We start from the raw sequence: 14,186 nt of genomic DNA, 5'->3' as shown, positions 1-14,186 counted from the left end.
TACTGAAAGCTTTGGAGTGTAGTTGCCCTCACAGCTGAGGGTATGTGCCACTTCTGCCATTACCCATTTCCACTAATTATTTCTGTGCCAAGACTCCCAAGGAGAAGAGGGTGGCTGCTTATGTAAATTTCCTCCTGTATTCACCAGGAATATGGAGTGAATGAAAACATGTTCTTACACTTGCATTCACTGGAAGACATAGGGGGGAAAAAAAAGGAGGTACCCTGGAGAAAATGTGCTGAGCCAAAGGATTAAATGCTGTCAGATCTTCCTGTTGCCTTCACGAAAATTAACAATTAAGTGATGTGCTTAGCAGTTGTTACTAAATCACTTTACTGCAATGTTTGTAAAGAGGACCTTAAGATGCCTTTGATCATTAATTAACACTCAGTTTTCTGAGCACTTTTTAATCAACTGTACCTTTTGGGGCAGTATTTCTTAAGAGCTCGAACCATTTTTTCCTTATACCTGGTAAGCACTTGGAACATGGGTTTTTTTCCTTTACTAAAGTAAGGAAAGTAGTAAGAAAATAAAAGCAGAATGCATGTTCTGATCTAGTGTGTAACATGTTTTGAGAGGGGTTTTTTGATTTTTCTGCAGCCTTGTGCAGATTCAGTGCCTTATGAAGAGGCTTTAGCCAATCGCAGAGTTCTCCTGAGTTCTACAGAAAGCAGGGAAGGGCTTGCACAACAGGTATTGTACTAACATGTAAGGCAGTGTATTTTTTAAGGGTAAACTTGTATCAAAGTCTCCAATTTATGTCTGTGGTCATTTGTAGATATATATGAATATGCTGAACCTTAAAATTAAACTGTAGATGTCTTGTAGAGTTTTGAAAGTAAAAACCTTGCCAGGCTGGGTTATCTGCAGGATGTACATGTAGGTAGATATAGGAGCCAGGATTATGTCATTGATACCTTCATTTAGAAATACAAGAAGTCACCTTAAAATAAATGCAAAATAAAGACAGGAATAAGGCATACTAAAGGGTTAATTTTTAATGTTGTGTACTGATTTGAGTCCTCTTTTGGACTATGCAGGAATTATTTGCACTGGTTAAGAGCACTGATTTTTCATTTCAGTTAGAGTAATAAATTAGAGTTTCTATCTGCCAGTATGTATATATTTTTTTTTTTTGGAAGGTGAAGAAGGATGGGTAACATGGTATTTAAAAGGCCTACACAGTTTGTCTGTTGCTTCATGTGAATAACTAATTAATACTGACACTTCTTTATTAGCTTGTATACTCAGCCTATGCTTGACTCATTGTTATTGAACTGTTACAGAAACAAATACTTTGGTGATTTTTTTTGTAGTTACCAATATTCTAGGTGTATTAGTAGGAGTGAAATGAATTTCAGCAGAAATGTGCAGTGATAGATGTGTTCTGTTCCATAGTTGTTTTCTTACCTGGACAAAGTGGGTGGTTCTGTCTGTGTGAGGTGGGACAGCGGGGAGGGGACAGTTTGTCTTTCTAGCATAGGAAGAGCTAGTGATATTGCCAGGTACACATCTTTCAGGTTTTTATAAAATTCTTCCCTGCTTTGGTTTTTCACCTAGTACAATGTTGCCATTTTTATGAGCTGTGCATGTTTCAAACTAATTAAATAATGTGGCCATTTTTGACAAAGAGCCACAGCTAAGCACACATCTCAGAACAGTGGTTGTTTACCTGCTGCACTTTGTTAGCTCACTTATGTAATGGTTTAAAATAATACTGTCCTCAGACATTTCCTGTGTGTGGGATTTTCCTCCCTGGGTTCAATAACCTGGACTGTAAACTTTCCCTCCTAAAGGTCCAGCAGAGTTTGGAGAAAATTGCAAAACTTGAACAAGAAAAAGAACACTGGATGTTGGAGGCTCAGCTAGCTAAAATTAAGCTAGAGAAAGAAAACCAAAAACTGAAGAACTCCCTTAGTGGACATTTAACTGAAACTATGCAGGAGCATTCAGTTCTGCCAAATATAGCAGAACAAAAGAAGGAAACCACAGAAAAGAGTCTGAGGGAACCTATTAAGAGCACCAGTCTGGTGAGTGACCTTTCCCTTCAATAGAGAAAAATCCACTTTCTTTAGTAGCAGTGCTGTTTGATCAGTGGAACACTAAAAATGAAAGCCTTTTGACTGTATTGGAAAGCATTCACTCTTGGGGTCCTTGTCTTTGCAAAGCTGCTTGCAAATTCTTTCTGCAGAGTTGGGCACTTCTTGGATTTTGAGACTTTGTTTGCTGTCTTTAGTATTGTGAAGATATTTTTGTAGTTCTGTCCATGTATAACTGAGGGGGAAATAATGGGTGTTTAATCTCCTGAGTTGTCTGTACTTATGGAACTTTGCAAGTGGTGTGTATCTCAGGTTGGGCCTGTGTTTCCAATACTTTTATTCATCTCTAGGTGTGTTAAAGCAAATGGAAGTAGGTAGGTAGTGATTGTAAATGGATTTGAAGACTTATTGGGGTCAGTTTGGGTTCAGCAATTGCTTTTGGATGTAGCATGCATTCTTTCCTTGCTCTTCTGTGCTGGTAAATGGCTTTTTCCTGTTTACTAACATATTTTAAATGAATTGGCCTTTCCCCTGAATTCCATTTCTGAAGTGGCATAGTGGAATTAACAGGAATGTCATCTGTAAGAAATAATAAATCCACTCAGCATTCAATAGAATTTTTTTTTTGTCCTCCCTGCTTTCCTGCTCCAAGATAAAAGTAACCAATGGATTGTTTTGAAAGCTCCAATTCTGAAGTACACTGGCATCTTAAGTTTTTGATCCTCTATTTGATTCCTTAGGAGTTTGATGAGAATGTTACTCATGGGTCAACATATTGTATGAATGTTCCCCATAAGCATGAATCTCTAGTCCTGTTGAGATAAGGGGGAAAAAGCCCCTTAGATCCTCTGGGAAGATATCCTTTCATGAAACCAGGTATTGGCTTACACTGCTCCTGTAGAGTTTTGTCAGTGCTTGCTAGTCAGAGAGGAAAGGAAGGAATTTGGAAGGTATTCAAGAAATCCAGGTTGACTTTCCTTCCTCTTAGACATGACAAGTAATGTTCCAGTGTGCTAACGTGGCTCTGAATTAGTTTCATATGATCAAGCAGTTGCATAACCATAGGAGCCCAGCTGCATCTTGTTGCTTTTATTGCCTTTTCCCTGTGTACCTCCTAAGACAAGAGGGATACTTCTGAGAGTTCTTGTCAGGTTTAATTCTGTTCAAGGCGCTCATGTAACCACTCTTGTTTATGTTACAGGTGGAAGTACTTAAATTCGATTTCAGTTTGAATGATTGCAAGATTGTTTAAATCCAAAGTCCTTCTAAGATTGAAACCAAAATGCAGCTATGGTATCTATTTTTTTTGCAGTTTCTCATTAAGTGTATTTTCTTCCTTGTTCTAGATTGGAATGTTGACTGTAACTACTGATAATGAAAAGGTAATCTGTTTTAAATATTATTAAAGTCCATCTGTTAAATACTTCAATTCTGATTCTGCTAAACTTATTCCACAGGTCGAATTACTAAGAATATTCCTGTATAATGGCATGAGTTGACCACATAGTCTTTATATACTAAATAGTCAAATTTCTGAAATCCATGTGTTCTTTAATTTTCTTCTTCTGTTAGTGAACTATTATTTGGCCCTTGTGAGACTTTTGGAGCATAGTGAACTGGAGTCAGGGTCTGCTTTCTATAATTTGAGGAAGGCACTGGTCATTGTGGGAATCTATAAAATCAGAGGGTTTTGGGAAAGCTGCAAAAGGCAGGCCTCAGAGATAGCAGAACTGTGATTGGAGCTAAGCAGTAGCCATGAGATAGGTCAGCAGAAAAAATATGTAAGAAGTAAAAAAGTAAGGACAAATAGAACAATGGTCTGTGTATTAACCTTGGCTAGAATAACTCCCTAAGCTGCAGAAAAGTATATCTAGTGAGATATTAGGGAGTTCTAAGCTTAATAATGGAGCTCTGTGCATTGTGTTTGAAGGCTTACAAGCAGGTATTGTATTTGAAATAAGCAGGCATTGTTTTAACCAAAGGAATGTATGCTTATAGTGGTTGGATAGAACTACTGTCAATGTGCTTTTGCTTTGTGTGATTGGTCAAAAAACTTACTTTATAAGTTGTAACATTAAGTTCTTGGTCTGCTGCCTGGGATGTGAGCTGCTGGCATCTTCCATTGTCATAACCATGTAATGAGACTGATGCTGGAAAATACAGCAGCTCAAGGCACATTCCTGGCAGTCCCATCCTGTTGGTGATGATTACAGGGACCCTGGCTGATGATGGTCTGGCTGTGCCTCAGGAGCCCAAACTGTATCCCAAGCCTCCATTCTTAACCCTGGAGGAAGGGCTCAAGCTGCCAAAAACGTCCCTATCTGCAGTGCCTGGGTTACAACGGGTAGCACTGAAACAAACCTTGAGCCAGCCCTCAGAATAAATGTTAACACTTCATTTAGCCCTGCTATAATGTAACACTTGCTCCAGCAGGAACTTCTGAGAGTAAGGTTCACTGCTTTCCCTTTTCTGATATCACAGAGAACTGATGTGTAGCTTAGTGCACTCGTCCTTCTAGAAGTGTGATTGAAAAGGGGTAGGGGGCTGGATAGTAACTGATACAAGTCCTTAGAGGCTTCTGCACAGTGCTGAACTTGAAGGTAGTGAGAGATCATGTGAAAGCTGACTCCAGTGGGTTAGCCTGTAAACTACTGATTTGTTGGGGTTTTTTATTTTTTATTTGTTAATTTCAAATGTCTAAAGAAGTTTCTGGAATATGCAACATTAGTAATGGTTATGACTTTTGTACGCTTCTGAAATACAGTTATGTGAAGGAATTCTTCCTTGTTGGGAAGAAACAGTAAATTTTCATGTAGGTGAAAGCTGTTCACTTCTGGATTTTCATCTTCATCAGACACTTGCTATATTAAAGCAAGTTAAATTCTTACCTTGTCAGTCAGCTCCTTGTCCTGTAAGGAAATCTTGAGTCCCCATCAGAGTGATAAAATTGCAGTGTGGCCTGCTGTAATTAATCTGTTGTGTTTGGGGAATTTGATACTTTTTGATAGAGCAGCCAGGGCTCAGAAGGAAAGAAGAAAAAAAGTCTGTATAGAGGCAATGTTGTGATTTGGGTATTCAGTCTAGTAAACATAAATGTTGTTTGGTTAAACTTTTCTTTGCCAGGCTCCAGATGTTGAGTCTCGTGAAGACCTGATAAAAACTCACTACATGGCCAGGATAGCAGAGCTGACCTCTCACCTGCAGCTTGCTGACAGCAAATCAGTGCACTTCCATGCTGAGGTGAGCATGCAGGCAAGGACAGTAAATCTCTTTTTGAACTCCCCACAGGCAAGTGCTATGATAGTAAGTTTCAATATATGGAGCATAATGTTTTATGAAAATCTGTTCCTGGAATATTTTTGATTGCGGTCTGGCACGCATAAAAACACATACTGTAAAAGGACTTTTTATGTTTAATAAATCCTTTGGTAGCCTTGTCTTGGCTGTATTAAGAAGTATAATGTGTGTCATGTATAGATTTGTTCACATAAGCTGAAGCAGCTGGCTTGAGTTACCAAGGAAGTTTTGACTTAATTTTATAGTGATGCTGATGTCATTCAAAAATATTTGAGTGTATTATGAAGTGATGGAAACAGCTCTCCTGAGAAAATTGGCTCTTAGGCATAAGTTATACTGCAAGAAGGAACAAGATGATTCATTGTATCTATGGTTTCCTTTTCATTTCAAGTCATGAGGGAACTTTTCTTGAAAGTAGTGGCTGTTTTGGTTTGTGTAATAAATGATGTGGAATATACTAGGTTAACAGAGCAAATCCTCTTAAATATTATTTTTTTAATTGAAGATGACATAGTATGGAGGAACCATCTTTTCTGTGATATTTGAGCCTTGTATGAAGTGAGTTGTTTGCATTGCTTTTTATTTATGAGAAGTTTTGTAGCAGTTACATGAAAAATACAATATTTAGAGGATTGGCAATATGGTAGCTCTGTTAAATGAAACATTTCATGTTAACTATTCCATTACCTCTGCATTTAAAAATGTGCACAAGCTCTGAGTTTCTTGAAATCCAAGTATCACAGATGGAAAAGTCCAAAGCAAGCACTTAAGGATGCCACAAGACAATACTGAGGAAGTGACTTTTGTCCCTTGTACCCTCCCTGTCCTGTTCTTGGTAGTGTCGAGCACTTGCCAAAAGACTTTCTCTGGCAGAGAAGTCCAAGGAATCACTCACAGAAGAGTTGAAGCTCGCCAGTCAAAACATCACCAGATTACAGGCAAGTAAATTTTTCTGTAATCATGTAGAGCAGAAAAATGACAACCATCTAGCCTGGCCATGCTATTCCTAGGTCCTGTGTTGTGGAATATAAAAACTCCAGTGGTATGTGGAGAAGAGCCTTGAATAATACACTTTAAATCCCAGGTATAAAGTTGAAGTGGAACATGTTTCCAAGAGAAGGTTATATTGGCCAAACCTGTGTGTTTTAGCTCATTTGATGTCATGGATTTTCATGAAAATCACATAGTTGTAATGCCAAAAGGGGTAGGTGGTTTGACTGATTCCAGATGAAATAAGGAATTCTTAATCCTTTCTTGCACCTGGGTCTGAAAGTTTTAAAAAATGCCAAGTTGATTTGGATTCTTAAATATGGATAGCTTAATACTAAGCAAAGATAGTTTTGAGGTAATCTTTAAGAAGGTGTTGTTAACAAAAATCAACTCTCATGCCATCCTGTGAGTGTCCTGTCCCTTTGTCTTTCTCCTCCACACAGCTGAGAAAGAAGCCAGTAGTACAATAAAGTATAAATAAATACACAATTCATAAATTCCTTCATGTTTTCTTTACACTTAGTTCATATCATTATTGCTCATCTGTCTGTGATGGTGAGTACCAAAATTGCTCCATACAGGCTGTGAATATAATGTTAGAAGCTTTGAGCTATTGTGCTCATGGACAGTCCTTTTAAAACACTTCCTTGATTTGTGCCTTTAAGAAATTCCACAATAGATGTTGAACTCTGCATGAGATGTTAACTTCCAACTGCATTTTAAACTTCCTAGGAAAAGATAGCAGGCACACACCATTTGTATGTTTAGTAGTCTGCATAATACTGAGTAATAGACTTGTTGAGGTTGGAAGGGTCCTCTGAAGGTGATTTGTCCCCTCCTTTGGTCAGAGCAGAGAGTTCAGATCAAGCTGTGGAACTGGATATTTCCTATACAGCCATGCTGGTCTTCTGCCACAGTCACTCCATGTCTTAGGCATTGGGTTGTTCCTTGTTCTGTCCTTGATCATTCAGCTTTCCTGGGCCCCTGTAACTTCCAGGGCAGATTTACCTGGGACCTTTCCAAGCAGAAAGAAGCCAGAATCTACTCCTCTTGAATCTAGGGTTGCTGTAATTCTATTACTCATCTTGCTTCCCTCAGGATCCTGAATGCCACTAACTCATGGTAGCTGCAGCTAAGGCTGCCATTGGCTTTCACATCCCTGACCAGCTTTTCCTTATTTGTGAGTAAAAAGTCCAGCAGAGAGCATCTCTTGGTCCCACTGATCACTGGTATCAAGAAGTTCTATGCAACACTCAAGACAACTCCTCAGTTGCTTGTGTTCCACCTTACTGCCCTTCCAGGATATGTCAGAGTAGTTAAAATCCCTAATGAGGATCAGGGTCTGTCAGTGGGAGATTTTTACCTGCTTGCAGCAGATGCCTGTCACCCTATTGTTCTCCTACTGATGAGATTTATTAGTCTTCAAGCCACCTCTTCACACAGAGCATGATTTCTTCCCTTCTGTCCTCCCTAAAGTGTGTTTATCCCTTCATTGCTGTGTTCTAGCCATGCACACTATCCCCCCATGTCTCTGTGATCCCAGAGAGATCATAGCTCTCTCTAGCTCTATGTGGAGTGGTGCTTCCTTCAGCTTTGGATGCCTTGTGTGTTCTTGTGCAGGCCATGCTTTAACCCCATAAACTTTACTTGTTTCCTGGCTGGAAGCAGTGGTGGAAAACTTAGCTGTTACTCTTTTATGTAAGCCATAAAAAGTGGAGGAAAAAATCTAAAGGAAACAACAAAAATAAAGGGAACAAACCATGCATAGGACTTCAGGTAAAAGAAAAGTGGCTGCTGACTTCCTTTCATAAAACAGGGGTTTTTTAGCTGAATTGCACACACTCAGCATCAAAAGTGGAGCTGACTCAGTGGAGGTGGAAGTGTGCTGCTTTGCCAGGTATCACTAATACTGAGCCAGGGCTTCTGGTTGTTTAATTTTTCCTTTAGGATGAATTGATGACAACAAAGAGGAGCTATGAGGACCAGTTGAGCATGATGAGTGACCACCTGTGCAGCATGAATGAAACCTTGACCAAGCAAAGGGAAGAGATTGATACCCTAAAGATGACCAGTAAGGTGAGCTGGCAGTGCAGCTGGGGATGGCAGGGTTACATTTGCTGTTCCTGCAGCACTGCCCTTGGACAAACCAGATCACAAGGTGTAATTCTTGCTCTGAACCATTTGGAAAGAAAACTCCAAACTTGTTCCTTCAAGTTTCAGTGAAGAAAAAAATTCTTGCTAAACACACATGTGGGAAAGAACAAGCTCTTCATGTCACTGCTTCACATTAGGTTCTCAAAGTGTACCCTCTGATGGCAGACCACATAATTTTTTTTGTTTTAATCTGGTGAAGATGGAGCTATTTGTAAACTCAGCTGTTGAGGCTGGGTGGTTAGGATGAAGTTCTGGGTAGAAGTGTCCCTTCTGCACTCCTTTTGGTTGCAGCATACTCTGTCCATGACAGCTGGTCTCTTTCTCTGTTTTATTTCCACATTCTAGCTCATCTGTCCCTTGTGTAGGAATGAAAAAGTTGCCACTTGTATTCTTCTGTGAGCTTGAAATGCACACTTAAATTCTTTACCAGGCAAGGAGTCTACCCACTTGTAAAAAAATCAGAAACAGATTTTTTTTTTACTTACCTAATGATGAAAAATACAGAAGTCTGCTTTTTTGAGCAACCAGTGATTAAACCATGGTATATCCTATTCTGATGCTTCTAGGGAGGAACAGATATTGTGAAGGCCTTTGCCCTTTACTTGTCTGACTGTGAAACAAATAAATTATCATTATTCTCCTTATTTCTGGGATGCATGAAAGCAGGTAGCACTGAAGGATTAAAAAAGTAAAAATAATAAATAAATTCCATGTTCTGAATCAAGATCCCATGATGGTGATTTTTATTTTTTAGAGTAAACTCTTCCCTTGCTTTTCTTCAGATTTCTGAGTGTTTTAATTTGGCATTGTATTCTTTAAAATTACTTTGTGGTGTATAATCCTTTGTGTTTCCAGAAGGAAGCTCTTGACTGCATACTGACTGTGGCACTTAATGTTTTTATAAAATGTTTTCTGGAATTTCTCACTTGCCATACTTGTAAGACTTGAAGTGGTACTCTGTCTGTAAGGACCTCAGAACCTCACAACAGAAGCCACACAGGTTTTCAGATGTTAACAAATGTAGAAGGGAATCCACTTGGAATCCAGTTGGAATCCAAATGATGCAGTTAAAGCCCTTATCAGTTGGAGCGAGTTGTTGGTTAGATTCAAAACAAATGTTATCTTCAGGAAATAGGAAGACTGAGAATTGCCAGCAAGTAACTATTGCACAAAACTTTATTTTAAGCTCCACATTTCCTTTGTGGAATTACTGAAGGTCAAATGTGAGTTGGCTAACTGTGGAACAAATTCTGAACTAGGAATAATCTGTACAACCTGAATTAAAATAAAATTCATTTTGGAAAAAAACCCAGTATGGTGGGGGATTGGTTTTTAATTTGATACAGTTATTCTATAAGAAGTTATTTGGAGTAGCACATAAAGGTGGATTATGATTTCACTTGCCTTCACTGCCCTTACAGTATTCGTGGTATTAATACAATTGAATGTCTTGGGATGTCCCTCAAATGTCTTTCCCAGGTTTCAGTTGTAGTAAGGCACTGTTGTGCTTGTTTGAGATATCTGGTACTTGCCTCTCTTGTGCTTATAGAAACAGAGGAATTTTCAGAGCAAATGGTTGCAATCTGTCAAACTTAGAAGTCTGTGGAGTGTTTCTTTTCAGTCTGACTGTACCTTGTTTGCTGTAGGCATAAATTATTAGACATCAGATTTTGTATGTTACCTGTCTAGATTTCCTTACCTGAATGATAATGTTCTCTTTGCTTCTTTCTTCTTGCAGGGAAATTCTAAAAAGAACAAGAATCGATAGTTTACAGCTGAGTCTTTGGAAGCTGCTGCTGCACAGGATGCAGACAGTGACCATTCATTATCCAGTTCCTGTTTGTTCCAGGAAGCTGAGGCTGGTTTTGGGTCAAGTAAAAACTGAATTGGTGCTGTAAATGGCTTGAAAATATTTAGAACTTGTGACAGATAAAACAGAACTTAGTGTTGGCTCTAAACCAGGAAATACACACTCTGTGGATAATTTATATAGTAATTACCTTCAGTTTTTACTGTGCACTTTTTAAAACCAGGTTTTGATTTCACGTAACAACTTCAGATTTTGTATATTTTCAAATATGTTTCTGCATTAACAAATTTGGATTGGTGCAGTAGGTGTCTGTTTTTGAGTTCTCCATTTAATGGTCAGCACATGTACATTCCATTACTTGTTAATAACAGTTTAAAAATGAGTTTGGAGACTTTTTTTGGCCATGCAAGCTGTGCAGTTACTGTAAATGTATTACTCCTGTTCTCAGCCCTCTAGAATTAATTGGAATTGTGGCTTGAAATGATTTTTACAAATTCACCAAGTAAATGGGATCATTGTTAGACTGCAACAGTGGAAACCTTTCCTGCTTGTATTTGGCACTTTGGATTTGGAGGTGAAGAGCACAAATGGCTGAATTGGGCTACTTCAGTGAAATTGCTTTAAGGCATTTCTGTAACATTTTGTTTACAAATGTATGTATATATATATATATATTGGTTGAAATAGCTGTTTAAGGCTAGAGGAAACTGTGATTGTCATTTGCCCCAAAAGAGTGAAACAATGTGTGTAGAATAGATCAGTTTACTGTGCTCTCTTACAGTAAAGAAGAATATGAAATATGTAGAAGATTTAAGCACTGAACTTGCAAAAGGTCTTCATGGAATTGAGTTGTGATGGATTCACTGGGGGGATGCACATGGCTTTTCCTGTGTTTTCAGAAGTTTGTGAACTTTGGGCCTCTCCTAAATTGGTTTTTTTTAAATTTTTTTTCCAAGTGAAGTTTAATATCACAAGTTTTCACAGCATTGATTTGTTGTTGGGGGTGGGGTTTGTTTGTTTTGGGCTGGGTTTTTGTTTGGTTGTTTTTTTGGCTGTGTTTTTTTTTGGGTTTGTTTGTTTGGTTGGTTTGTTTTTTGTTTTGTTTTTTTTTTTAAATCAGATGCTGTGCTGCTCCACACTTTTTACACCAGTCTTCTGTTCCATAATTTCCATTATGGCACTTATTTGTCCCATGGGGGTTTACTCTGATATCAGTATGTGCTGAAATGTATTATCAGTATGTAATAATAAAATCAACCACATGAAACCAGCTTGACTTTTTCCTTCCTTCTGGCTGTGCCCAGGCTGCAGAGTGTGACATTTTGGTGGGGGGGTCCAGATGTTGCTGGTGGGATACTTACCCCAGTCTAGGTGTTCTCAGTGCATCTCTTTGTTCTGATAGCTTTTCCTTTCAGAAATGCAAAATAGAAGTGGTTGAGATGGGGAGAGCCTGCAGGGTTTCTTATTGATGTTGAATGAAGAACTCTGTGCTGGTGCTAATGAGGATTGGGAAATGTTGGCTTTCTCTCCAGCTGTTTTATGGAAGCAAATACAGCTTCAACTGTTTCATTTAGGCTTGGGAAGCTAATTGCTTTCTTCTGATTCTTTTGAAGCTGCCTTTTCTGAGAACTTCCATCTTGCACTGAAGGTACTAATCCAGTTATTTTAATTCTCTGAATCAAATGAATAAACTGACACTACTTTTACTGATACTACTTTTCATAGGTTGTTGCCTTTAGAAAAAGATTTTGCTTAGGCCATTTTTTACATGTCTGAATAAAAATAGTGTGTCTTTAGAATTTTCATTAAAAACCTCAAATGCATATTCAGAGTATACCCCAGTATCCAAGCTGGAATTCATGTAGAGTGTACAGGCATTTAGGTACAATTCCAATGTACATCAGTTTATCAGCATTTTTTCTTTGCAGTGTTGTTTGGGGATGTATTTGGGTGTCCCCCTCACCAAGCCATAACCATGCTCAAGAAGAGACAATTCTGATCACTTCAGCTGCCTTCAGTTTTTCAAGGAAACCTTTTGAGTAAGTTCTAGACAACTGTAAACTATCAATACCCAAAAGTAAAATCTGGCAACAAATTTAAATCAGCGTTTTGGATACTGCTGTAGTAGTGTTTTTAAGGGGCCACAGGATATTACATTGAACTCAGTGGCCTTAGAAACTGGATCAAGTGGAAATTCAAACTCCTTGTGCTTATTATCTGCTTAACCAGGTGATGCTGAATCTTTCTCAATGTCTCAAATGCTGTTAAATGCCAAAATGGCTACTGCACAAGGCTTTGCTATTAAAAAAACCTGAAGACTTGTTTCAACATTGCAGCCAAAAATTCATCTTTGAGGCAAAGTTTTCCAGAAAAATTATTTTGAACTACTTTGTTTGCAATGGTATATGCAGAGTATCATGGAATGTGCAAAATCTGGGCAAGGAAATTTTACTAATGGAATTAATCTTCAGAAATGTACAGTGTGAATGCCTTTGAGGTGGTTAATTGGGGAAACCAGTGAGAAGGTGTTGTAAAGTGTAAAATCCTTCAGCACAATACAGTGTAAAACCAGGGGTAAAGAAAAGCCTGAATGTCAGTGATCTTTTTTTAAGGACAGTTCACTATGACACACAGGATTTAAAGCATTTTTTGAGTGCTTAATTAATTTCTCCATAATGTTGGGTGCCTCATGAATAATCTCTCATTCTCAGACTTAAGTGGCTAATTCAGAAAATCACTATTTTAATGGTTTAAATTGGATTTTCAAAAAATCTTTGAGCTTTGTTTTAAAGCTATACTAACATGTTCAAGGCTTTCATAATGTTCAGCTGTCCTAGATTTCTGAAAGCACATCCCCAGTAACTATTCTGGGCGTTCAAAATAAATATTTGCTGTAATCAGGCATTAATTGAACTTCAAGATTGCCCTCTTAAGAACCACTCTTCATCAGTTTGAAACTGCCCAAGAAGCACCAAAGCCATTGTCTATTTTAAAAAGGCCTTAAGCTCCTGGAGGTCAGAGGCTTCCCTGGCTGAAGGCTTAATTTCTAAAACAGGAATCTTAGGCTGGTGTCATAAGCTGTGCTAGGGTGCTGCATCTCATTGCTGTTTGAACAATGATTATTTTGAGTTGCTACATCTCTGATTTAAACAGCAATCAGCTGAAGTGTTGGTTCAAAGTGGTGTTTGTCATGTCTCTTAATCATTCTGAACCAGTTCAACATTTCATGGCATGATGAAATGTGCCAGATCTTCTCGATGCATGTGAAATATCCAGGCTGGAACAGTTTGTTTTCCTACCTTTTGCTGTTTATATGGTTATTTTCCCTTTTTCCCAAGCCACCTTCATTTCTAATTTGTATTTATAATCCTGCTGCTCCACCTGCCTTCCCTCCCCTTGCTGGCAGATGAAGTTTTGGTGTGAAGGTCTTTGGCCCAGCATGTTTCCTAGGTGCTGACTTCACTGTTCAACAGGGCATCCTAATCTCCAAAAACCAGATTTGCTCCCACGTGCAAGGCATCACTTGCAAACAGGAAAGGAAATAAACTTTGTATCCACATACTGCCTATCAGGACAAGGGAAAAGTTATTTACTGGCTTGGCTGAGCAGTGTCAAGGTTGTGGGATTTTTTTTAATAGTGTAAATCCAATGATACATTAAACTTTGGAGAACCATCTGGCCCTGTAAATTGGGCAAACCTGTTGTTTAATACAGTCTGTATGTAAGGTAATTTGAGAGCACTATCTTAGCAACAGTAGGGTCATAATAAAAACAAAGCTTAGTGCAGTAAAAATTGTAATTGCTGCCAGAGGTCTGATTACTTCCTCCCACGAAGGCTGGATGCTGCTCTAAGCATGCTTGTTGTGTCTTACTCTGCCTTTTCTGCCTCTGTCACT

At 38.5% G+C, this 14,186-nt stretch overlaps 1 protein-coding gene across 2 annotated transcripts in view; it reads left to right on the top strand.

Annotated features, from left to right (window-relative positions):
* PPP1R21 (protein phosphatase 1 regulatory subunit 21) overlaps nucleotides 1–11,560 on the top strand; it is a 31,967-nt gene extending 20,407 nt beyond the window's left edge. For both annotated transcript variants that reach the window (XM_066546290.1, XM_066546288.1), the window contains 7 exons: nucleotides 601–693; nucleotides 1,797–2,030; nucleotides 3,386–3,421; nucleotides 5,163–5,279; nucleotides 6,176–6,274; nucleotides 8,274–8,402; nucleotides 10,219–11,560. In XM_066546290.1, coding sequence (XP_066402387.1) covers nucleotides 601–693; nucleotides 1,797–2,030; nucleotides 3,386–3,421; nucleotides 5,163–5,279; nucleotides 6,176–6,274; nucleotides 8,274–8,402; nucleotides 10,219–10,248 — 738 coding nt within the window. In that variant the 3' untranslated portion in view covers nucleotides 10,249–11,560. The remainder of the gene's footprint in view (nucleotides 1–600; nucleotides 694–1,796; nucleotides 2,031–3,385; nucleotides 3,422–5,162; nucleotides 5,280–6,175; nucleotides 6,275–8,273; nucleotides 8,403–10,218) is intronic.
* The last annotated feature ends 2,626 nt before the right edge of the window (nucleotides 11,561–14,186 follow it).

The sequence above is a fragment of the Molothrus aeneus genome, chromosome 3 (genome assembly GCF_037042795.1).
Source record: "Molothrus aeneus isolate 106 chromosome 3, BPBGC_Maene_1.0, whole genome shotgun sequence".
Classification (NCBI taxonomy): Eukaryota; Metazoa; Chordata; class Aves; order Passeriformes; family Icteridae; genus Molothrus; species Molothrus aeneus.
This window is presented reverse-complemented; position numbering and strand designations above follow the sequence as displayed.